Source organism: Bos taurus, chromosome 22 (assembly GCF_002263795.3).
Source record: "Bos taurus isolate L1 Dominette 01449 registration number 42190680 breed Hereford chromosome 22, ARS-UCD2.0, whole genome shotgun sequence".
NCBI classification, from domain to species: Eukaryota; Metazoa; Chordata; class Mammalia; order Artiodactyla; family Bovidae; genus Bos; species Bos taurus.
Window position 1 is genome coordinate 11,656,897 of NC_037349.1, and position 26,163 is coordinate 11,683,059.

Below are 26,163 nucleotides of genomic sequence, written 5' to 3' on the forward strand. Positions count from 1 at the left end.
GAGGGGTGGAACGGGAGGGAGGTTCAAGAGGGAGGGGACATACATATACCTATGGCTGATTCTTGTTGATATTTGACAGAAAGCAACAAAATTCTGTAAAGCAATTACCTTCAATTAAGAAATAAATAAATTTTAAAAAAAGGGAAAAGAAAGCCAGAGGGCAAAGAATAGAAATCAAGATGAATGAGTTTTAAAAAGGAGTGAACAATGGTCATTAAAACATGGCTTTAGAAAGCCTGAGGTGGAGCACTAAAAATTCCAGACAAAGATCTGGTACTAGCAGACATATAGGACTGTCAGGAAAGCATTTTCATGACTAGGAGTGGAAGCACTTACGAGTGTTGAGGAAGCTGCTGGGAAATTTGAGTCAGAATGAGGCACATGGGATCTTTGTTGCAGCATGCAGGCTTAATTACCCTGTGGCATATGGCATCTTAGTTCGCTGACCAGGGATCGAACCCATGTCTCCTGCATTGGAAGGCAGGTTCTTAACCACTGTACCACCAGGGAAGGCCTACCACAATTTCTTTATTCATCTGTCAGTGTACATCTTGGTTGCTTCCATGTCCTGGCTATTATAAATAGTGGTACAGTAAACATTGGAGTATGTGTTGAATCCTAAATTCTTGAACACAGTTATAATTACCTGGGACTTATGATACGGTCCCAGGTAATTCAACAATGAAAACCCATAAAAACATTTATTTTTCCTATTTTAATGTTGGCCTTTCCTGTGGCTCAGTGGTAAAGAATCCTCCTTCAGTGCAGAAGAGGTGGGTTCCATCCCTGAGTTGAGAAGATCCCCTGGAGTAGGAAATGGCAACCACTCAAGTGTTCTTCCCTGGGAAATCCCATGGACAGAGGAGCCTGGTGGGCTATGGTCCATGGGGTCGCAAAGAACTGGACACGACTGAGCGCTTAAGCATGCAACAGGATTGTAATGTCAGTGTAGTAAAATTTTTTATAGGAAGGTTTCCCTGATTGTCAGTCCTAATTTTGGATGATTCACCTCTTCAGTGAAATCATATAGTATTTAGTACTTCTTCTATCAGACTTTATTCATATGTATTGTAAATTAGTATTTGTCTGACTTCTTCACCAGACCGTAAGTTTCATGAAGGTTCATCATTATACTAGTCCTGCACCTGGCATAAGGTGGGCACTTGGTAAATTTCTGTTGAAAGCATGACCTGTGTTTAGACAGGTTTACTCCTGTGTCTAAAATTTGTCTTGCATATTTCATCCTTTTCTTTTTTTCTGTAATTTTATGTGCTTTGCACCTTGTACTGCTATAATATCCCACATCTTGTAAAACACAAACGTAGTTCCCACCCACTCTATGAAGACTTCTTGCTTTAACTGTTCTTTCCTCTGGAATTCTTGTAACATTTACCTCGTTTGGCATGTATATGCTGTCCTGTACATTCCCTCCTATGTGTACATATCTTATCTATTCAAGTCCTATATAACTGTGCCAATAGGCAGGTGTTTATTACTTTAGTTCCTCTTCCTTATCCTTCATATTTACTTAGCTTTTAGTACAGAAGACTGTGCTAGTAACTTAGTGGGTAGCAAAAATGCACACAACAAAGTCCTTGCCATAAAAGAACTTACATTCGCGTAGAGAAGATGAGAAGAGAAGGAATCCCTTTCGTTGAACACTTCTTATGAATCAGGAATTTGGAGCAACTTTTACCCAGTTGATCTTACTGAACAAATACCAAGGGTGTAGGGCTTATTTACATCAATAAGTAAAAAGCTGTATAAAGTGCTGTAGGATTTCATTCATTCAGCAAATATTTATTGAGGGTAGACTGTGTGCCACGCACAATGATAAGTGCTAGTAATACAGAGTCTAATCTCTCATTGAGCTTACAGTTTTGTGAGGGATGCAGAAAAATAAACAGGCAACTACAGTATGGTATGATAATTGCCACCATGTGTAGGAATCCACTTTTAAGTACTTGCTTGGTTGACGTTCTCAGTTCCACAGGGGAAGACAGGCAAATAAGCATCCAATTTTCTATCCATACATATGTGCTATAATGTGAGGAGATGTGCACAGAGCTTAGAAGCCAAGAGAAGGGACATGTCACTAAACCTGGGAAGCTGGGTGGAAGTGGTATTTTGGCTGAGATTGGCAGGGTGATTTGGTGTTTTTAGCTGGATGAAAATGAGGAAAGTATACTTTAGGCTGAGGCAGCAATAGGGTTAAATGTGCGTAATTAGAAGCAGCATGGCTCACTTGAAGTTACTATGGTAGGACTGGGGTGTGTTGAGGGTAGTTTCAGTGAAGGCAGTGGGAATAATGGAAAGATAAGCAGGGCCATGACCACAAGACTTCTATAAGGCATCTTATCACACCAAATCTAATTTAAATTCATTAACTGAGAATAGTGTAAGCTTAGACTTTGGGCTCAGGTTTCTACTTTTGGTTTAGTTTATGACCTCTTTAAAGTGAGAACTGTTAATCATTTCACAAAAATGAGGTGAAACAATTTTGGGGAAAAAAAGCACCAAACAAAAAACCACTCTCTGTTTATTAGTAATTATCCTCTGTGACTGTAAAACCTGATTTCCCAAGATTTCTGCAGGGACACCCTGAAGTACAAAATGTGTCCCAGTGGAGGCCTCTGTGGTACTGTGCCAAGGTGTGATAAATAGTACATCTCTGGTTTCAGAGATCACTGTTTAATGAGTGAAAGGAGTAGGAATCAGAATGGACTGAGGGAAACCAAGTGGTTTTTTGGTTTAACCATTCTTGAAGAGATCAGAACCATGAAAATCCTAAAAAGGTTGTGACATAGTCTTTGGAATTCCCAAATCTGGATTCAGTAAATTCTAATGTTGTTTTAGGCTTGCATATAACGAATCACCATGTTTTCTCTTCTTTGTAGAAAGAAATCCAAGCCATGAGTCAGTGCCATCACCCTAATATTGTGTCTTACTACACATCTTTTGTGGTAAAAGATGAGCTGTGGCTCGTCATGAAGCTGTTAAGTGGAGGTGAGTAGAGTACAATGAAATGCCAACTTTCATGGTTTGGAAAGTAAATACAGATGTTTTCTTTGGTTTGGTTTTCATGGACATGCATTTGAGGAGATACTGAGATTACAGTATCTAACAATACTAGTGTACAAGGTGAGACAAGTCACATGTTGCATTTGGTTGTCATGCTTCTTCAATTTCTCTCAATCTAGGATGGTTCCCTCCTACTTCCTCTCTTCCATTTCACAAACTTATGAAAGGTCTGGTTTGAAGGGTCTATCTTGTAGGATGTTCCACATTCTAGATTTATCTGGTTATTTCTTCCTGGTGATGTTTAACTTGATTTATATTCCTCTGTTTCCTACAAGGACTTCCCTGGTGGCTCAGATGGTAAAGTGTCTGCCTACAAGGCAGGAGACCGCTTCAATCCCTGGGTTGGGAAGATCTCCTGGAGAAGGAAATGGCAACCCACTCCAGTATACAGATTAAAAATTAGACCCAAAGGGTTATTTAGACAGAGTATTTTGTAGGTGGTGCTGTGTACTTCACATTGCATCACGTCAAGAAGTAGTATTTGCTATCTGGTTATATCTTTAATAGTGATGTTGATTTTGATTGCTGAAAATTATGACAGCCAGGCCTCTCCATGGAAAAGTTGGCTTTATTTCCCTTTGCAGCTAGCAGGTAGTCTTTGGGATGATACTTTGGCACTGTGAGTATCCAGTTCCCCAAGTCTTTGATCTAATGTTTTTAATATCCATTAACAATCCTTGTTTGAATCAATTATTTTGTCAGAGGTTGCAGAATGGTAATTTTTTCTTTTTTTTTGTATTAACATTTATAAAGTGGCATTCTTCGCTGTAAAGGAACTTTCCTTTATTAACTGGGACTTTTTGATTACTCTATACTGTAATTCCTACTGAAAGAAGGTGAAGTCGCTCAGTTGTGTCGTGTCTGACTCTTTGTGGCCCCATGGACTGTAGTCTACCAGGGTCCTCTGTTCATGGGATTTTTCCAGGCAAGAATACTGGAGTGGGTTGCCATTTCCTTCTCCAGGGGATCCTCCCAACCCAGGGATTGAACCTGGGTCTTCTGCATTGTGGGCAGACGCTTTGCTGCTGCTGCTGCTGCTAAGTCACTTCAGTCGTGTCTGACTCTGTGGGACCCATAGACAGCAGCCCACCAGCTCCGCCGTCCCTGGGATTCTCCAGGCAAGAACCCACTGGAGTGGGTTGTCATTTCCTTCTCCAATGCATGAAAGTGAAAAGTGAAAGTGAAGTCGCTCAGTCGGCAGACACTTTAGACAGGATAAATGTGTTTTTTTAAGGACCAGTTTTCACAGTAAAGAATTAGTTTAATAATCACTGCCATTGACTTTTTTTTCTTTTTTCCCACTGAGTGATGCTTTCTTTTTTGAAGTATTACTATATAAACTCAAGGATTTTTTTCATATATTCAGTGCCTTTCAATCAGTTACACTCTTTTTTTTTTTTTTCGATGCTCAGGTTATCCAAAATTTTGTTAGTGGAAGTCTCTTCAAACATACTGTGGTGTCCTTTTGACATGATCCGTCGATCTTTGATAACCTTGATTTTTGGTTCAGTATAAATGGTTCACATTTATGTTGCCTTTCGTAGAATCAGCCAATATTCTAAGGAGCCCTGAACCTTTTTATGGGGAATGTATTCAGAAAGCATAACTTGGATATCTGAGTACTGCTACTATTTTGTCCTTGATTCTGTTTGGAAGAGCTTGGAAATATAGCATATTAAAACAAATCATAATTTGACATTAGTAATTCCAATTCAGATTTAACATTGCAGACCTTTAAAACTTTAAAAATTATACTCGAATCTCTTTTCTCTTACACAGAAAATTTTGGTCCCCTGTATTAACATAATTACTGTATCCTGCACTATTGTGTATACAATTATTTCTGCTTTAGTCCTTAGAATAAAATGTAAGTATTGCTAATTGCAAACAGTGGACCCTTAGTATGTATAGATTGAAGATTTTGTTATGGTTGCCCAGAAGTCCATGCCATATAATAAATTAGACATTTTGCTACAACATGGATTTGAATGATGTGGCAAGATAGGACAAGTGAGTGATGGAGCTGCCCAACTTTCCCATCACTTTGCTGCTTGTTTGCATATATATTTAACATGGGAGCATTATTTTCCATTTTCGATTGTAGTGTAGGATTACAGGAAAGAGAATCCATGTTTGTTATTTTAATACCATTACTCATCGAACACCTTACTTCCCCAGGGAAGCTTTAAAGAAAAGTCTGTAGGCTTTAGAATTAAATTCTAGATTTTCTGCTTAGTGGTTATGTCCCTAGGCAAACTCTTTGAACTCTTTAAACCTATTTACTTATCTGTTAAATGGGGATGCCTTTCCTGCATTTCAGGGTACTAGGGAGGAGTAAGTGAGGTGACTTTGTAAAGCATCCACCACTGTGCTGACATGTAGTAGGTGCACAAGAAATTTTAGTCATTAATAATAATGATCCCTTGTTATTTGATGCTTTTCAGTGTAGCCAGAATCACCTTTTTGTTTCAATCCCATTAGTGACACACTGGAGAAACTGGATTGCTTTGTTAAAGGCCCTGTTCATATGATGGTTGGAAGCCTTGCTAACACCAACCACCTTTCAAGATGGTGGTCAAGCATGGTTCTTTCAGTATGGACAGATATGGGAATATTAGGTAATACTGTTCGTTATTGATCACCTATAGCATAATTTTCTTTATATGTAATTTGCAAAATGTGTAATACAGAGTTTTCAATGTCTTGCTAAAAAGTCCTCTGATGAAATAGGGATAAATTGTCTGCTTGATTCTCTCATCCATAGCTGTATGCCAGTCCATCCTTTCTGCTACTTATAAGCAGAATGCCTTAAACAAAAAAATTTTTTTTTTTTTTTAAAGAATTCCCATTCCTCTCTCAGTGAGTATATGTCCTGATCACAAGGCAGGATATGGTATATGTAGCTGGGTGGGATGTTTTTGAAATGTACCTTTCTGTTCTTCCAGGTCTTAAGTTTCCTGGGATGGTGCCCAGTTTTTCCAGCATAGCACTCAGCAGATTTCCTGGGCAATAATTTTCAAATATGTTGCAAGCATTAATTCTTTTAAAAATTACTTTTAATTTTATGAGTCAACATAATCTTATATCTAAATGTTTACTTTTAAAATATTAAAAATTTTGCATCTTTTTTAGGAAAGTGTAGTCTTTTGTAGTTTTATTTTTTATTTTTTTAATAATACTATAATACTTTAATACATATAATACTTTAATAATACTATATCACATATTTTCTGTTTTTAAAATTTTTTACTACCTATTATTTCTTTTTTTTTTTAATTTTATTTTATTTTTAAACTTTACATAATTGTATTAGTTTTGCCAAATATCAAAATGAATCCACCACCGGTATACATGTGTTCCCCATCCTGAACCCTCCTCTTTTGTAGTTTTAAAGTGAACACATTTAAACTGAAGAGATACATTAAGCAATATGTAGAAAACAAAAAATAGAACTAAGCACAGCAAAAAAACTTTTTTTGAATAGGAGGGAACTGTCAAGATAGCTCAGTTAAAATGCCTTTCATCAAATACTTATTGATTACCAATACATTGGTGAATCAGTCAGTCAGTTCCTTGCTCTTATGGGTCTTACAACTAACAAGAAGAAGTTGCAGTTTAATAATTATAAGTGTGTCAAGTGCCATGAGGAGGTATCAGGTATCGTGGGAACGAGTATCAGGAGAACCTAACTACTGAGGGAGAATGGCTGTGATGGGACGGAGACCGCCTTCAGGAGCTGATGTTCTTCAGGAGCCTCGAAGAGTAGGTAACAACTAGCCAGGTGACATGGATGTGGAGGTGATGTCAAGGGAAAATGGGAGAAAGACCCAGAGAGAGGGAGCACTGTACTGGGGGTGAGTGCAGGCAAGATGGAGGAGAGTGGTGTGTCTTGGGATCTGATAAGGAAATCACAGCTAGAGCAGAGAGAGTGAGAGATGGGGACCACTGAGAAGCAGGGGCTCCATCTGAATAATTTATAAATATAAATAGCCAGAGTTAACACAAATATGTATAGGCCACATTCTTTCATATAACTTTTCCTTTCATACTAATTTTTCCTTTAAAACGCATATTTTTGATTTAGCAGCATTGTACTGATGTAGAATTTAATAATCTAATTAAATTGTAAAATGAACTGCAACTGGCACTCTTAAGCCCATGGACCAGAAGGACATCATGCTTAAAATAAGTTGAAATGTGCCTATTACAATTACTTTATAATGCTTTCTTATAACTATGATATTCTTATCTTTTGTTAATTAAATAATTGGAACTTATGTTGAATGTTGAAATTTATTAGTATAGAAGGTTAATCTTTAGAAATTAGAACCACTTTCTATCTAAATAGCTATTGAGCTAAATAGCTATTTCTACCATTTATTTCTACCATTTATTATCTATTTCTACCATTATTACCATTTCTACCATTTATTAGCACCAAACTGCAATATAAGATTTTTAGAAATTAAAGTAATTAAGAAATCTTCTGAAAGGAAAAGATAAAGAAGAATCTGTAGGCTTTAAAGGGAGGAACTATAGAAATGCAGAAATCTAATTTAAATTCACTGTCTTAGTGAATTACTTTGTGATTTAAGGATGCTCTCATCTTTGTCATCTTCTGAGAGAGGAAAAAGTATGGGACTTCTTTGACCCTGAGCATGACCCAGGTAAAAAATGCGTGGTATTGTGAGTGACAAATTTTGGATGGTCAAGCAACAATGAGGGTATGTCTGCTGATTTGAAATGAAATACTCAGAGCAAGCAAATTTTGGCTCCTTTTAAAACTTATATGGCTTAGGAAGACATAAGCAGCACCCAGTGGCTAAAGATTGATTAAAACTTGGTAAAAATACTGGTAACTAAAATGGACTCAGAGTGTTTTTTCATAAAAATAAACTGAGGACATAAACATGTTGACTGAGTGATTAATTTGATTGAGCTATAATAGTCAGATTTAACAAATGTCTTGAACCAGCAACTGCTTCACCACTTTTTCAATATCATTTTAATGTTTAGTAATGATTTTCTTGGACAGTAAAAGTTTTTCACTGTTTTTTAAAATGTTCCGTGCCATAGACTATGAAGGCAGACGTGAGATAGTTTGGGGAGTAGATGATCTACACTTTAATTTTTTGCTTTATTAAAAAATTTGTATCAAATCCCTCTTGTTTTCCATTATTTGATTTACTTGCATTCACTTTAAAAAATTCTTGGGTTTCAGTGGACAATATAGGTTGTTTAAAGTGCAACTTCTTGGGCCCTACCTCAGATCTCTTGAATGGCAATCTATAAGATCTGGGAATCAGCATTTTTAGCTAGTTTGCTAAGTAATTTCTTAATGTATTAAAGTTTGAAAACAAATTATCCCTATAGAACACTTTTTGCAGATTATACCCAAGGACATAGTATTTTATATGCTGATACAGGCTTCCTTCCTTGTTCCTTTTCTTTAAATCTTAATTTGAATCATCCAGTGATAGTTTTCTTTTGCTTAGCATATTTTACCTTCGTCTTTCTCTTAGTTTATATAAAGAATTGTATATAATTTCTATATTTCAAGAGGGGGGATTATAGGCATTGTGGAAGATGCTGGAAGATGCTGAGGAAATCATTTGGGAAAGAAGGGGGAACCTTCCAGGACCAATATTTGTCAGTTAAGGTTGTAGATCTTAGTGGCATGACCATCTCTTCACCTATAAAAATCATATTGTTGGGAGACTAAAACTGATAAGACAACTTATCCCAGGGAAGAAGGGGCTTTTTATATACCCTTGTTTGGGTATATCCATTCTGGGCATAATCTGGGGATGTGTGTTGCTTTAATTTCCCTATTAATCACTGGGTGATGTGAAATTAATAGAAATCTAAGATTTTCGAAAGGAGTTCCTGCTTCAGACTCATTTAAAATGCATACCTGGTAGCTTTAATGTGCCCTAGGGTCTTTGTTGCCCCTTTTTTTTGATCTCCCAGACTAGAAGGTCCCTGAAAGTCAGCAGTCATGCTCTGTGGATCTGGACATACTCTGTGGCACCTAGTTCTAGATCTCATATAATATGACTTAACTATTGAATGAAAAAATTGTGATTTTAATTCCTAGTAGGAGTTTTCCCCTTTGCATTCCTTATTGTAGATATTCTTTACAGACATTTAACTCAGTTGGCATTTATATGTATGTTTTCTTACTGAACAGTTCTTAATGTGGCCTGGATTTCTCAGAAGAATGAAATACCTGGCCAGTTGGTATAGTTACTTTGCTCTGGGGGTCAATGTGTGATTGGTTAAACTAAACAGAACAAAACTTGTTCCTTAGTTCCCCTCTTTGTGGATCGTAGTCTTATGAATCCCAGAAATAAAGAGGGAGAAAATCTTTAAAAAGTTACCAAGAATCTGAAGTCTCCCATTATTTGTCTACAGAGAACAAACAGCCTTTCTCCTGCTAGAGGTGGGGTGTGGTAGTTGCCTTGCTTTCTAGGATGGGGAGGGTGGGATCTGGGAATCCTATTCTGCTTTATATGCGTTTTCAACCAGTTTTCCTGTGTTCAAACCTTTCCATCAGTAACCCTTCACATCCTTATGCGTTGTCTAAGGTGTTTGTGTTCTGAGCCTTTCTGGGACTCAAGGGAAGGGATCTACGTTTTCCTGACTGATACACCTCCTCTGCAGGCACTGAAGTTTCCAATTTTTCCCCCTGCATACTCAAAGTTACTTTTTCTGCTTTCTGTCTTTCAGAAAATTAATGATGTATCTCTTTTGTTATCTTCTTCTTTTCTTTTTTATTCTGGATTTATGTCCTTTTTGTCAGGCTTATCAAGTTGGTGGATTTCAAGTGGGAGCTGAAGTAAATGTGTTCAGTTCTCTCATGTTTTCAAGGATTCCATCTAGACCATTTCTTTCCCTCTATTGGAAATATATTTTTTTTGTTTTTAAGTGTGTGCAATAAAAAACACCCACAAGGGCAAGTTTTCAACAGAAACATTTGCCAAGAAATGGACATTCAGTGTTTTCAGTGTACTTTATGTTATATTCCAGACTCCTTGGCACAATTTTTAATATTGGAGATTATTTTGTTTTGGTTCTTTGATCTTATGGGCTATTGTACCGCCAGAAATCCTACTGATCTCTAGCAAGCCTTTTTTTTTATGGTAGATAACATTCTGTGATTCTAATTATTATGTGCTTAGTTGTTCAGTTATGTCTGACTCTTTGCAACCCTACGGACTATAGCCTGCCACACTCCTCTGTCCATGGGGATCTTCCAGGCAAGAATACTGGAGTGGGTTGCCATGCCCTCCCCCAGGGAATCTTCTCAACCCAGGGATCGAACCCAGGTCTCCCACATTGCCCGCAGATTCTTTACCAGCTGATCCACTGGGGAAGCCCTTAATTATTATATTGGTGTGTTTTCCCTCCTTCTGATTTTTAGTAGGAGTATTATTTCCCATCCTGGGAAGAATGAGATTGATAATACATCTAGGCTGTTATTTAAAGAGAACTGCTACTTTTATTCCTTGCATATTTTTCTTTGTCTTACCTGTTTTATTTCTATTACTTATTAACCTGAAATATAATTTTAACCTTTAAATTAGTTTGCATACACATGTGATATTTGACCTGAATTTCAGTTGTGTTTTATATCTTTATTTAAACAATGTTGCATACTCTAATCTGATGTTAGAAACCTAAATTGGTTTGTTACATCTTTTGCTAAAGTGTTATTGACCAATATGGTTTACCTAGGGATTCTTCAGAGGTGATTTTAAAAATCCTCTATTACCTTTTTCAAATACTCATTAGATGTCCAAAGAAGATGCTGGTGTAACACTTCTGTTTGGATATTAGCAGGTTGCTTTCGGTTTTAGAGTCGAATTAATATATTATTAATTTTAAACTTTTATATTTCCTTATATTGCTATTTTTTCCTTCCTTTCCTACACAGCTAAGTTTATGAGAAGATTTACATGTGTTTTGATTTTTAAATGGCTCTGAATTTATATTGAATGAGTTAAAAAATTACTGAAAACATTTTATTCTCTTTTCAGGTTCTGTTCTAGATATTATTAAGCACATTGTGGCAAAGGGGGAACATAAAAATGGGGTCCTGGATGAAGCTACCATCGCTACAATACTCAAAGAAGTGCTGGAGGGTTTGGAATACCTGCATAAAAATGGACAAATTCACAGGTATGTAAAAGGTAGCACTCCTCTCTTTTGGATAAGTGCAGCAGTAGTTATGCTGTCTCATTTCATTGAGGCTATTCCTTGTTCTTTGGCACAGTTACCCATAATCTCTCAGGGTTAGCAGGGCTCTTGGTATTATATTATTAGTTCCAATACACTGTGGTTACACAGCTGCTGCTAAGTCGCTTCAGTCGTGTCCGACTCTGTGCGACCCCATAGACGGCAGCCCACCAGGCTCCCCGACCCTGGGATTCTCCAGGCAAGAACACTGGAGTGGGTTGCCATTTCCTTCTCCAGTGCATGAAAGTGAAAAGTGAAAGTGAAGTCGCTCAGTCGTGTCCAACCCTCAGCAACCCCATGGACTACAGCCTTCTAGGCTCCTCCATCCATGGGATTTTCCAGGCAAGAGTACTGGAGTGGGGTACCATTAAACATTTAAAAAATAACAAATGCTCTAGTCAAATTGGAAACTCAAAAATAAATTCCTAATTTCCTACCAGGAGTTAGTTGCCTTAATCAACTGATAATACTTTGGAATACTCCTTTATAATTTGTTTTATATCTTGAGTATTTTCTGAAATTATTAAAAGCTTTTGTAAAATAGCTTTTAAAATTAAACTTTTTTTTTTTTTTAATCAAATAACATTTGAAGAGCCATATAGCATTTCATAGCTCAAGTATTTCTGGCTCTTTATATCTATTCAGCCCCTGTGTATGGATAACAAGAATTGATATCTGTACAAATGGTGGCAGATTCTGTTAGTACAAATTTATTTAGTCCCTGGATTTGGTTTTCCTTCATTTGAAGATATATTTATTTCCCCATCATTTATTAAGGATAGTTTCCCTGGATATAAGAGTTTGTAGTTTACATTTCTTTTCTTTCAGCACTTGAAAGATATGTTACTTAATTCTGGCCATCATGGTTGCAGATAAGAAATCTCTTATGTGAATTGGTACAAATATGTTGCTTTTCTCTGGCTATTTTCAAGATTGTTTCTTTGTGGGACTTCCTGGTGGTTCAGTGGTTTAGGACTGTCCTCTCAATGCAGAAGGCACAGATTCAATATCTAGTCTGGGAGCTAAGATCCCCTGATGCTGCACAGCATAGCAAAAAAAAAAAAAGCAACTGTTTTCTTTATCTTTGGTTTTCAGAAGTTTAATTATGATGTGTCTTAGTGTGGATTTCTTTAGGTCTATCCAGTTTGGGGTTCCCAAATTTCTTCAATCTAGGTTTTTGTCCTCACCAATTTTGGGAAGTTTTCAGCCATTATGTCTTTGAATACCTTTGTAAGCTATTTTCCTTCCTTTTTTTCTGGGACTCTAATGGTGGAAATGTTAGGTCTTTTGTTGTTGAACCATAATCCTTCTGGCTCAGTTTTCAACCTATTTTTTTCTGTGTTCAAATTGAGTAAATGTTCTTGATTTGCTTTGAAGTTTGCTGATTCTATCCTCTGTCCTCTCCATTCTACTCTGGAACCCATTCCTGGAGCTTTTATTTCTGTTACTGTAGGTTTTCAGTTAAATAATTTTTATTTGGTTCTTTTTACATTTTTAATTTTTTTTGCTGAGATTTTCTGTTTTTCATTTGAGAATTTCAAATTGCATGTTAGAAGCATTTTTATGATGGCTGGTTTAAAATTCTTGTCAAATAGTTCCAACATCTAATTCTTCTTCATGTTGATATCAGTCTTTCTGTTCCTGTTTCTTTTTGGCCATGCCACATGGCATGCAGGGGCTTAGTTCCCCGCCAGAGATTGAACCTGTGCCCCCTGCATTCGGAGCACAGTCTTAACCATTGAACCATCGGAAAAGTCCCTTAGATGTCTTTTCTTATTAATTTTTTCTGGTTCTTGGTATGTTGAATAATTTCTTAAAATTGTATCATGGATATTTTGGATATTATGTTAGAAGACTTTTGATCCTATTGAGATAATTAATATATATTGAAGTAATATATTTTAACAGGCAAATTTCCCTGATTTTGAGGCCCTCGCAGTGGTGGTCTGGTTTGTTCTGTTTTTGTAGCACTGCTGAGGCTCTCTTCTCGATTCCTGCTGATGCTACCCATGGGAGTAGAGTGCACTTGCCCAGGTCTGGTGCTGCTAGGTGGAAGGTGGGAGATAGTGGCTGTGCCTGTGAGTCTGTGAACACTTCCTTGGGCTCATCTTGTAGCCTGCCACCTGATGCTAGGTGGGCTCCCGTTCATTCTCTGGTACTGCCTGTGGACTTGAAAGGCACATTTTCTAGGTCACCTTTTGCTACTGGGTGACTTGGGAGACACTGGGTCTGGGTCATCTATTGCCACTGTGTAGAGGAGCTAAAGGTACCAGACCTGGGTCAGTCTCAGCTGCTGGCTGGAAGAATGGGAGGTATTGGCTGGGCCTGTCAGTGATGCTGGTATAGGCAGCATGGACCTATCTACACTAGATGTAGATTGGACAGTGAGTGAAGTTTCCTGTCTGGTCTTCATTGGCACCTCTGGTTCTGGCTTGATTGGTCAGCCTGAGACTCTGTAGTCCAGCTGTGTAATCAGGGATGAGGTCCCTGCTAGGTTTGGTGCTTCTTTGGCCACAAAGAGCAGGCTTAGAGCTTTTTTTTTTTTTTGATCTGTACTTGTTGACAGTTCTGTTTGCAAGACTGTAATACCCATTCCAGGATATATGAGATTAAAAGAAAACTCAGGGAGGTGGTATAGTACTATGTGAAAGTGGACTTGAATTCATTGTAAATGTGTAGAGCAGACTCTAGGGAAACCACAAAAAAAGGAAAAAAAGAATATGCCAAGAGAGGAGAGAAAAATAGAATTACGTAAAATGCTCAATTAAAATCAAAGAAGGCAGAAAGAGTGGAAGAACACAAGATATATATATATACCTAATATATATATAGATATATATCTTTAAAATCACCTACTTTTAAGGAACTACAAAAAGAACAGACTAAGCCCACAATTAGAAGGAAATTAAATAAAAACATCAAGAGTGAAAATATATGAAGTAACAGACTAAAAAGACAATTGAAAAGATCAATGAAATTAAGAACTGGTTTCTTAAAAAGACAAATAGATTGTTAGCTAGACTCACCAAGAGAAAGAGAGGACTCCAATTCAGAAGTCAAAGAGGAAACATTGCAGCTGACACCACAGAAATATGAGATTGTTAAGAGACCACTATGAACAGGTATATACCAACAAACTGTAGCACCTAGAAGAAATGGATAACTTCCTGGAAACATAGAATCTACCAAGACCGAATCATGAAGAAACAGAAAATCTAAACAGACCAGTTACTACTAAGGAGATCAAATCAATAATCAAAAACTTCCTGACAAAAGTCAAGGACCAATAATTTCATTGGTGAATTTTATCAAACATTTAAACAGGAACTTATATAATCCTTCTCACATTCCTCCAAAAACTAAAAGAGAAGGAAACATTACAAACTCATTTTATAAGGCTACCATTACCCTGATACCAAAGCCAACGACTCTTATAAGTAAATAAGAAAATTACAAGGTAAACTTATATGCAAAGGTCCTCAACAAAAAACATTAGCAAGCCAAAATCAGCAGTACATTAAAAGGATCATGGACCATGATTAAGTGGGCTTCATTCTAAAGATGCAGGGATGATCCAGCATATTCAAGTAAATGAGTATAGTACACTGCTTTAACAAAATGAATGATAAAATCTTGATCATCTCAGTGTTGTTGTTTTTTAGCTGCTAAGTCGTATCCAGTTCTTTTGCTACCCTATGAACTATAGCCTGCCACACTCCTGTGTCCATGGGATTTCCTAGGCAAGAACATTGGAGGGGTTGCCATGGCCTTCTCCAGGTGATCTTCCTGACTCAAGGATCAATCACCCTGTCTCTTGCATCTCCTGCATTGGCTGGCAGACTTTTTACCACTGCACCACCTGGGAAGCCCGCCAAGGCTTACTGCTCTGCTCTTGTCCTTTTCATTTCTGAAGCTTGAAGATTTCCATTTTTTATTTCATGTTGAGTTATGTGGCAGTATCCTCCCCTGATTTATCCAGCATTTTTCTTTGTGTTTGGCGCAGAGGAATGGTGTGTCTTAGGGCCAAGGTCTGTGTAGTAAGTGATGAAAATCTGTTTACTGTGTTGTTGCAATAGAAATTCTCTTATACATTAAATCAGAGGCCCTAACATTGGCTTCATATTGGAATCACCTGGGAAAGTTTACTAAGTACTGATTACTAGATCCACTGCCAGAAATTCATTTAAGTGATTTGTGATGAGGCCTTGGCATTGAGACTTTTGAAAGTTTCCCAAGAGATCCTAGTACGCAGCCAAGGCTAAGAACCCTACTTACACTTCAGCTGAGCTGAGCTGAGACTTCAATAGGAGAAAGTTGGGAGAAAGTTGTTTTACTGGGAAGCAGACATGGATGTTTTCGGTAGATTTTGTTACTTCTCATATCTTTAGAGTCCAGTTGTTATTTCAGATAGATTTGTATCAGTCTGCTGGATTAGGTCAAATAATTTTACTCTGTCTCTACTGTGTTTTTTCCTTGACCCCTGAGGCTTTAGAGGTTTCTACTAGAGTGAACAGGTCTCTAAATTAGAGTTACACTTTTCTCTCTGTATCTATGTACCCAAATATTTTTCCTATTTAAAGGGGTTAGCTTTAACAGAAATAGTAGATATTTAGTCAGTTTAAGATGCATAAATGTAGTGTTATTTTTCAGCTTTGTTATGATTCGTTTCTTCTCTTGAACTGTGCCTATTATTGGGCTTCCCAGCTGGCACTAGTGGTGAAGAACCAGCCTGCCAGCGTGGCCTGCCAGTGCAGCAGATGTAAGAGACACGGGTTCAATCCCTGGGTTGGGAAGATCCACTGGAGGAGGAAATGGCAACACACTCCAGTATTCTTGCTTGGAGAATCTCATGGGCAAAGGAGCCTGGCGGGCTGCAGTCTACAGGGTCCCAAAGAGTCAGATATGACTGAAGTGACTTAGCACATAGCACATGACGTGCCGTTTGTTGAGTCATGAAAATGTAACGGGGAGAAACTTGTTCTGTAATTTTAAATTTAATTTTAAAAGGAATTTGCAACTTTGGTATAATAGTGACACATGAGAAATGGCATCAAGCTGTGAAAAACAGAACTTACTGTTCTTGCTATTTAAGAGTGGTTGGGGGATATAACTGGGGGCTGCTGGGTTGCTTGATATTCTTTGAGATGAAGTTTAAAAAAAAAAAAGGACTATTATATTGATTTCCAGATGTTTAGTTACAAATCTTTTCCTTCAAAGTTCAATTTGTCCTGTTGTGTGTGAGGACAGACTGGTGTTTAATTATCCAGTGAGCCATTTAGCTTCATGGTATTCCTCTGCTTTCACTCTTGGAAGCTGTTCTATAGATTGCAATTTTGGTCTGAAGAGGGAAACATGAATTTATTATCTTAATTGATCAGGAAAAGTAGTCATCCTAAGTATAGGTCCTGCTGGCAAGAGATTGCTGTTTCTTCACTTAAGACAAAAGCTTAGGGACTCTTCTGGTGGTCCAGTGATTAAGAATCTGTCTTGGAATGCAGGGATTTAGGTTCAATCCTTGGTCAGAGAACTAAGATCCCACAGGCCTCAGAGCAACTAAGCCCATGCACCACAACTGCTGAGTCCATATGTGTGCTCTGGAGCCTGCGCTCCACAACTAGAGAATGCATGTGTCACAAGGAAAGGTCCTGCCTGCCACAAGCGAGACTTGACACAGCAAAAGAAAGAAATGTTTTTTAAAAAGACAGAAGCTTAGAAAATAGTTTTTGAATGGGTAACACCAATATTTAACTCAGATGACCATTATATCTACTATGGTGGGCAAAAATCCCTCAGAAGAAATGGAGTAGCCATCATAGTCAACAAAAGAGTTCGAAATGCAGTACTTGGGTGCAATCTCAAAAGTGACATAATGGCCTCAGTTCCTTTCCAAGGCAAACCATTCAGTATCACAGTAATCCAACTCTATGCCCCAACCACTAATGCTGAAGAAGATAAAGTTGAATGGTTCTATGGACACCTACAAGACCTTCTAGAACTAACACCAAAAAAACTATCCTTTTCATCATAGGGAACTGGAATGCAAAAGTAGGACGTTAAGAAATAACTTCTGGAGTAACCTGGAGTAACAGGCAAGTTTGGCTTTGGAGTATAAAATAAAGCAGGGCAAAGGCTAATAGTTTTGCCAAGAGAACACACTGGACACAGCAAACACCCTCTTACAACAACACAAGAGATGACTCTACACATGGACATCACCAAATGGTCAATACCAAAATCGGATTGATTATATTCCTTGCAACTGAAGATGAAGAAGCTGTATGCAGTCAGCAAAAACAAGACTTGGAGCTACTGTGGCTCAGATCATGAGCTCCCTATTGCAAAATTCAGACTTAAATTTAAGAAAGTAGGGAAAACCACTAGGCCGTTCAGGTATGACCTAAATCAAATCCCTTACGATTATACAGTGGAGCTGATGAACAGATAGATCTGGTAGACAGAGTGCCTGAAGAACTGTGGACAGAGGTTCATAACACTGTACAGAAAGTGGTGACCAAAACCATTTGTAAGAAAAATAAAAAATGGTTGTCTGAGCAGGCCTTACAAATAGCTGAGAAAAGAGAAGCAAAGAGCAAAGGAGAAAGGGAAAGTTATACCCAACTGAATGCAGAGTTCCAGAAATTAGCAAGGAGAGATAAGAAAGCCTTCTTAAATGAACAATGCAAAGAAATAGAGGAAAACGGTATAACAGGAAAGACTAGAGATCTCTTCAAGAAAATTAGAGAAACCGAAGGAACAATTTCATGCAAAGATGGGTACAGTAAAGGACGGGAATGGCAAGGAGCATTCATTCTAACAGAAGCAGAGGTGATTAAGAAGAGGTGGCAAGACTACACAGAACCATACAGAAAAGGTCTTAATGACCAGGATAACCAGGATGGTGTGATCACTCACCTAGAGCCAGACATTCTAGAATGTGAAGTCAAGTGGGCTTTAGGAAGCATTACTAAGAACAAAGCCTGTGGATGTGATGGAATTCCAGCTGATCCGTTTCAGATCCTAAAAGATGATGCTGTGAAAGTGCTGCACTCAGTATGTCAGCAAATTTGGTAAACTTAGCAGTGGCCACAGGACTGGAAAAGGTCAGTTTTCATTCCATTCCCAAAGAAAGGCAGTGTTAAAGAATGTTGTGCTCATTTCACATGCTAGCAAAGTAATGCTCAAAATCCTTCAAACTAGGCTTCAGCAGTACATGAACTGAGAACTTACAGATGTACGATTTAGAAAAGGATTTTCTGGATTTAGAAAAGGCAGAGGAACCAGAGATCAAAGTGCCAGCATCCGTTGGATCACAGGAAAAGCAAGGGAATTCCAAAACATCCACTTCTGCTTCATTGACTGCACTAAAACCTTTCACTGTGTGGATCACAACAAACTATGGAAATTTCTTGAAGAGATGGGAATATCAGACCACCTTACCTGTCTCCTGAGAAGCCTGTATGCAAGGCAAGAAGAAACAGAACCAGACATTGAACAACAGACTGGTTCAGAATTGAGAAAGGAGTACATCAAGGCTCTATATTCTTGCCCTGCTTATTTAATGTATATGCAGAGTATGTCATGCAAAATTTGGGGCTGGATGAATCACAAGCTGGAATCAAGATTGCTGAGAGAAATATCAGTAACCTCAGAAATGCAAATGACACCACCCTAATGACAGAAAGTGAAGAGGAACTGAAGAGCATCTTGATGAAAGTGAAAGAGGAGAGTGAAAAAGCTGGCTTAAAACTCAACATTCAGAAAACTAAGATCATGGCATTCAGTCCCATCACTTCATGGGAAATAGAAGGGGAAAAAGTGGAAACAGTGACAGATTTTATTTTCTTGGGCTCCAAAATCTCTGTAAACAGTGACTGCAGCCACGAAATTAAAAGACACTTGCTCCTTGGAAGAAAAGCTTTGACAAACTAGACAATGTATTAAAAATAAAAAACAGAGACATTGCTGACAAAAGTCCGTATAGTCAAAGCTATGGTTTTTCCAGTAGTCATGAATGGATGTGAGAGGCACCATAGGAAAGGTTGAGCACCAAAGAATTTATGCTTTCGAATTGTAGTGCTGGAGAAGACTCTTAAGAGTCTCTCGGACTGCATGGAGATCAAACCTGTCAATCAGAAAGGAGATCAACCCTGAATATTCACTGCAAGGACGAATGCTGAAGCTTCAGTACTTTGACCACCTGATGGGAAGAGCCGACTCATTGGAAGAGACCCTGATGCTGGGGAAGATTGAAGGGAGTGACAGAGGGTGAGATGGTTGGATGGCATCACCGACTCAATGGACATGAGTTTAAGCAAACTCTGAAGATAGTGAAAGACAGGGAAGCCTGGCGTGCTGCAGTTCATGGGGTTGCAAAGAGTCAGACACAACTAGGTGACTGAACAACAGCAACAATGCCAATACATAGCTTAAAAGTTCAAATGGTACAAAATGGTCAAGGATAAAAAAAAAAGCAGTTAGCACAATGGTGCTAACTCATGGTAATGCTATGTACTCTAGATACAATGTGATGAAAAGGACACTTCCCCGGTTTTCCTTCCCCAAACTCTTAACACCAATCTAATCATGAGGAAAACATCATACAAATTCCATTAGAAGGACATCCTATTAAAGCAGTGCATCAGTACTGATTGATTAAGGTGGCGAAAGAACCATACTAATGCACAGTGCTAATAATGGGGGAGACTAAGCGACAGCTGTGTGGGGACTCCTCTGCACCATCTTCTCAACTTTTATGTAAATCTAAAACTGTTCTAAGCTTCTGCACATCAAAGGAAACTATTAGCAAGGTGAAAAGACAGCCTTCAGAATGGGAGAAAATAATAGCAAATGAAGCAACTGACAAACAACTAATCTCAAAAATATACAAGCAACTCCTACAGCTCAACTCCAGAAAAATAAATGACCCAATCAAAAAATGGGCCAAAGAACTAAATAGACATTTTCTCCAAAGAAGACATATAGATGGCTAACAAACACATGAAAAGATGCTCAACATCACTCATTATCAGAGAAATGCAAATCAAAACCACTATGAGGTACCATTTCACACCAGTCAGAATGGCTGCGATCCAAAAGTCTACAAGTAATAAATGCTGGAGAGGGTGTGGAGAAAAGGGAACCCTCTTACACTGTTGGTGGGAATGCAAACTAGTACAGCCACTATGGAGAACAGTGTGGAGATTCCTTAAAAAACTGGAAATAGAACTGCCTTATGATCCAGCAATCCCACTGCTGGGCATACACACCGAGGAATCCAGAAGGGAAAGAGACACGTGTACCCCAATGTTCATCGCAGCACTGTTTATAATAGCCAGGACATGGAAGCAACCTAGATGTCCATCAGCAGATGAATGGATAAGAAAGCAGTGGTACATACACACAATGGAGTATTACTCAGCCATTAAAAAGAATACATTTGAATCAGTTCTAATGAGGTGGATGAAACTGGAGCCTATTATACAGAGTGAAGTAAGCCAGAAGGAAAAACACCAATACAGTATACTAACGCATATATATGGAATTTAGAAAGATGGTAACAATAACCCGGTGTACGAGACAGCAAAAGAAACACTGATGTATAGAACAGTCTTATGGACTCTGTGGGAGAGGGAGAGGGTGGGAAGATTTGGGAGAATGGCATTGAAACATGTAAAATATCATGTATGAAACGAGATGCCAGTCCAGGTTCGATGCACGATACTGGATGCTTGGCGTTAGTGCACTGGGACGACCCAGAGGGATGGTATGGGGAGGGAGGAGGGAGGAGGGTTCAGGATGGGGAACACATGTATACCTGTGGCGGATTCATTTTGATATTTGGCAAAACTAATACAATTATGTAAAGTTTAAAAATAAAATAAAATAAAAATAAAACTGTTCTAAAAAATAAAGCACTTTAAAAAAGAGTCTCCTTCTGCCACTGCACTTCTGGTATCCTGCTCTAAAAGGAACTACTTCTTGCCATTGTGATTCCTTTGAGAGAGATTTATGCCAAAATAAACATATTACCACATATGTTTGTTAGTATTTGTAGTATTTCATTTATATAATATGTTGTAGTTTAACTGGTCTCCTATGTAGATGGATAGTTGTCGTATTTTGTTACGGCATACTGGTTTATAAGTCTGATATTTGGAACAGAGTTAAGAGGTGGCAGTTGGGAGCTGGGATAGCAGGAGGGAACAATCGATTTTATTTTGGTATGTAGTTGAATTGATTGATTTGCTGCTCCACATTTCTTCAGAGATAACCAAGTTTTATTTTAGTGTTTAGTTGGATGGATGGATGGTTTTAGTGGTTCATTTATCTCCATAAGTTGATTTAAAGCAGGTTGTCTTTTATTTAGTTATTTAAATCTATTTGATGAGTAGATGAGAGATGCCCTCTTTGTACTAACTATTAGGTTGGTGCAAATATAATTGTGGTTTCAGACCATAAATTTTAAATCATTATAACTAGGCTCCCACACATGCCTATCTTCCCTGGTGGCTCAGATGGTAAAAGTGTCTGCCTACAATGCTGGAGACCCAGGTTCAATCCCTGGGTCGGGAAGATTCCCTGGAGAAGGAAATGGCAACCCACTCCAGTACTCTTGCCTGGAAAATCCCATGGACAGAGGAGCCTGGTGGGTTGCAGTCCATGGGGTCGCAAAGAGTTGGGCACCACAGAGCAACTTCACAGCTTCATTCCCACATCTTTATTAATCAAAATAGGAACCATTACAATCAACACAGTTTTGCCAACAAGAAATAAGTTTGTTTATTCTTACAACATAAAAATCTGTGCTTTGGGATTCCACGGGCTCCTGGAAAGTATTTTCTGCCTCCTGCTGGTTGTGGAAGCATTTTCCCTGCAAAAAATTATCAAGATGCTTGAAGAAGTAGTAGTTGGTTGGTGAGAGGTCAGGTGAATATGGCACATAAGGCAAAACTTCGTAGCCAAGTTCGTTCAACTTTTGAGGTGTTGGTTCTGCAGTATGCAGTTGGCCATTGCCATGGAGAAGGCAGTGGCACCCCACTCCAGTACTCTTGCCTGGAAAATCCCATGGACGGAGGAGCCTGGTAGGCTGCGGTCCATGGGGTCGCTAAGAGTCAGCCATGACTGAGCGACTTCACTTTCACTTTTCACTTTCATGCATTGGAGAAGGAAATGGCAACCCACTCCAGTGTTCTTGCCTGGAGAATCCCAGGGACGGGGAAGCCTGGTGGGCTGCCGTCTATGGAGTCCAGAGTCGGACACGACTGAAGCGACTTAGCAGCAGCAGCATGGAGCAGAATTGGGCCTACTCTGTTGACCAATGCAGGCTGCAGGCATTGCATTTTTCAGTGCATCTCAGGTGTAATCATTTCACCAGGATTCAGAAAGCTGTGGTGCATCAGACCAGCAGACAGCCACCATGACCTTTTTTTGTTACAGGTTTGGCTTTGGGGAGTACTTTGGAGCTTCTCCTCAGTCCAACCACTGAGTTGGTCATCTCTGGTTGTTCTGTAAAACCCACTTTTTGTTACGTCATCTGATCAAGAAATGGTTCATTGTTGGGTAGAGTAAGAGAAGACAACACTTCAAAACGATGATTTTTCTGATTTGCAGTCAGCTCAGAATCCCAGGGACGGGGGAGCCTGGTGGGCTGCCGTCTATGGGGTCACACAGAGTCTGACACGACTGAAGTGACTTAGCAGCAGCAGCAGCAGCAGAAGGCACCTGCTTATTAAGCTTTTTCACCTTTTCAATTGCTTCAAATGATGAACATCTGTAGAATGGTTGACGTTGAGTTCTTCAGCAACTTCTCATGTAGTTGTAAGAGGATCAGCTTCTGTACTAACACTATATGTTGCAGCCTGCTGCAAAAAACAGAGGAGGAAGTGACTGAACTGTACGTTGTTTTTTCCCATTAAGTTTTAGGTGTCATTCAGAAAAAGGAGTTGAAGGTTCATGGTTGGCTTAGTTGAATGGTCTTTGTCACCACAGGAAGGAAATACCCTCAGTTCTCTCCTGTTCATTGTGTAGGCTTTAGGTTTGTAGGACGAAGTGAGCCAGCTTTTACTGTAAGCCAGCCTCTGGGAGGAAGTCCTATAAATTCCTTGCATTTATAAGCAGAACAAAATACTGAGTAACATGATTTCTTTATGCTTCAGTATATATTCAGGAAAAGTGTTGTGTACTCTTGGTATGGTGATGCTGCTACATAACATTTGTGAAACTGTTGTTCATTATTTACCAAGGAATGGTTATCTAAGGATGGGGAAAAGAAGATGGGAAGGACAGGAAAGAGATGATGTGTTGTCCTTTCACTGGTTCCTTTTCCTGACGAATAAATACGGACTTCTTCCATGACCTAGCCTCACTTTTCTTTCAGTCTAGCTTCAAGGTCTGGCTCTCTTGTGTTTGTTTAATTATATTTATTTTTAATTATGAAATAAATAGGTGAGTCCACTCCCATAGGACAGTCAAACATTGTTCCCCTTGACTCTGGTCCTACTCCTCTCCTTTAAAAAACCTAAATTCCTTGTGCTCCTTTTGGTGTGTGTGGAAAGATGTGTTCATGCCTGTGAGTGTGTAACTAATGGTGGCACACACAATGCACGGTGCTATTTGAAGTGTTCACTGGCAGTATGTATTAGGTAGTAGAGGGCATTTGAAGTCATAACGTGTTGATTGACTTTAATACATTTCATGAATGTAACAGATTTAATTTAACCTTTCTGCTACTTTTGACTTTCTAGATTGTTGCCATTTTTGATTTGTTACTTCAGACAGTACTATATAGACAACCCCCTTGTACATTCTGTGTGCCTTGTGAGAGTTTCTCTAGGTTATCAAAGAAATGGATTACTCATGGGAGTTGACAAATGTAAATTTTTTAGATTCTATTGACACATTATTGCATGAGAAAAACATGTTGTAGATTTGAATGGATAGTACAATATCATTTATGTTGGAAGAAAAGCTCAGATATGTCGCAGGAACATATTCTATTAACTAGACTGATAATGGTTGGAAACTTTGTAGAGAATATTAGACCTGAGAACAGTGGTCAAAAGGGATTTTGACCTTTTCAGTGATGTTTAGGTTTTTATAACAGGAATGTATTTATGTATTACTTGAGTTGTTTTAGTTACTAATACGAATATAGATATGTTTGAACAATTTATATTATATTTTTATGCTACAAGCATAGACTAGTCCCTGTTATCAGCCACATACTGATCATTGTAAAATTTTGTTCATAAAGTATAGAAAAATCAGTGTATTTTAAAAAGTAGATAAGGTGAGAGGGTCACATTCTTTAGCCACTGTTATCTCAGTCAAATATTTAATAATCTTGAGTTTTTCCAAATTTACTAGTAAAAGCTATGTATTACTATAGCTTTCTATTTACCGTGTTTGGATTTTAGTACAAGTGACTACAATTTTAAAAATTCTGGTATTGGCCCTAATACTCTTAAATGCAATTTTTCATTAAAGCATTTAAATATTACCAGTGTTGTGGTGAATATATTGAACTTCTTAAATGATGTAACTCCAAAGAATAAGTGTTTTTTAATAAGTAATTTTTTTTCCTTACAGAGATGTGAAAGCTGGCAATATTCTTCTTGGAGAAGATGGCTCGGTACAGATTGCAGGTACTGATTAGTATTTCTTTTTATTTTATCTTTTTATTTTTAGCTTAATGGCTGATAGAACAGCATTACTTATCTTCTATGTTTTCTTAGTCAGTTTTCTCTTCTGTATCCTGGACCATCTCTGGTCACACATACTATGTTGATACCTGCTGACTCAAGGTATCTTCCACTACTCATTCTTCATTTTCAGTCTTAGGCATTTTCTAAACTACTTAACTATGGTTATCTATTCCTAACTCCCGTTAGAGTCATCTTCTGTGGGTTCTTATACCATTCTTTAACTTTCCTCTGAAGGAGAGGTAGTCAAGAAACTTCATTGTGTTTAGTAAATGTGCTTTAGGGAAGTTATACTTCTCTTCTGGGAGAAATGGGTTATTTGCCAGTTAAGAAGACACATCTGAGAGGTGGAAGTGTATTGGTAGATTCAGAGTTGAAGAGATAAGAGTTAGAGTCCAAGGCCTTCCAGTGTTGGTATCTTGGTGAAATGCCCCCTCCCCCAGGGTGAGACTCCAGAATGGCTGAACTGCAGAACTATTGAGCAAGCAGATCATCTGAGAAAATCTCAGCTTGGTCCCACACTGCTGGAACAGTCAGTTGTTTGGCAGGAGGAAGATAACTACCCAAACCTTGAATTATTTCTTCAGCTTTAGAAGAAAATTTAGGCACACATCTTCATGTCCTCAGGTAAGGGAATATTTTAACTAAGCCATAATGTTCTAACATAAAGAAAAAGATTGATAAATTTAACTCCTGTAAAATTAGCAACTATTGTTCATCAAAAGAAGAACAGTTTGTCACCATTAATAAGTAAAGAAGCAAACCACAAAGTAGATAAGTTATTTGCAGCATGAATAACTTGACAAGGGGCTCAAATTTAGAATATACAAAGAACTAATTAAGGAAAAGTCAAATAACCTCAAATGAAGACATCAAAACATAAATATAGTAAAAGGTGTACAATCTCAACTAGTTAGCAATTAATGCACAATAAAATAACATTGGGAAATCACATTTTATTGACTGATGTAGCAAACACATCTGACAGTACTAGTTATCAATGTAAAGCAAGAGAGAATCTGACCTTCTGATGGTGAGAATATAAGCTAGTAGGAACACTTTAATAAGTTGGAGATATGCATACCCAGAGACTTTAGCTTCTAAATCTATGGTGTAGAGAAACTCATACTTCAGTGTGCCATAA

The 26,163-nt window shown here is 38.2% G+C and overlaps 1 protein-coding gene across 7 annotated transcripts in view; it reads left to right on the forward strand.

Moving 5' to 3' along the window:
* OXSR1 (oxidative stress responsive kinase 1) overlaps positions 1 to 26,163 on the forward strand; it is an 86,661-nt gene that overhangs the window by 20,070 nt on the left and 40,428 nt on the right. For 5 of the 7 annotated variants that reach the window (XR_009492278.1, XM_059879694.1, NM_001075892.2 and 2 more), the window contains exons 3-5: positions 2,898 to 3,006; positions 11,121 to 11,262; positions 24,907 to 24,962. Coding sequence is in view for 6 of the 7 variants with exons in the window: in XM_059879694.1 (XP_059735677.1) it covers positions 2,898 to 3,006; positions 11,121 to 11,262; positions 24,907 to 24,962 (307 nt within the window). In the remaining variant the exon portion in view is untranslated. Of the gene's footprint in view, positions 1 to 2,897; positions 3,007 to 5,562; positions 5,700 to 7,676; positions 7,749 to 11,120; positions 11,263 to 24,906; positions 24,963 to 26,163 lie in introns of those variants that run through there. The other 2 variants (XM_059879696.1, XM_015459426.3) reach the window with 2 other exon arrangements.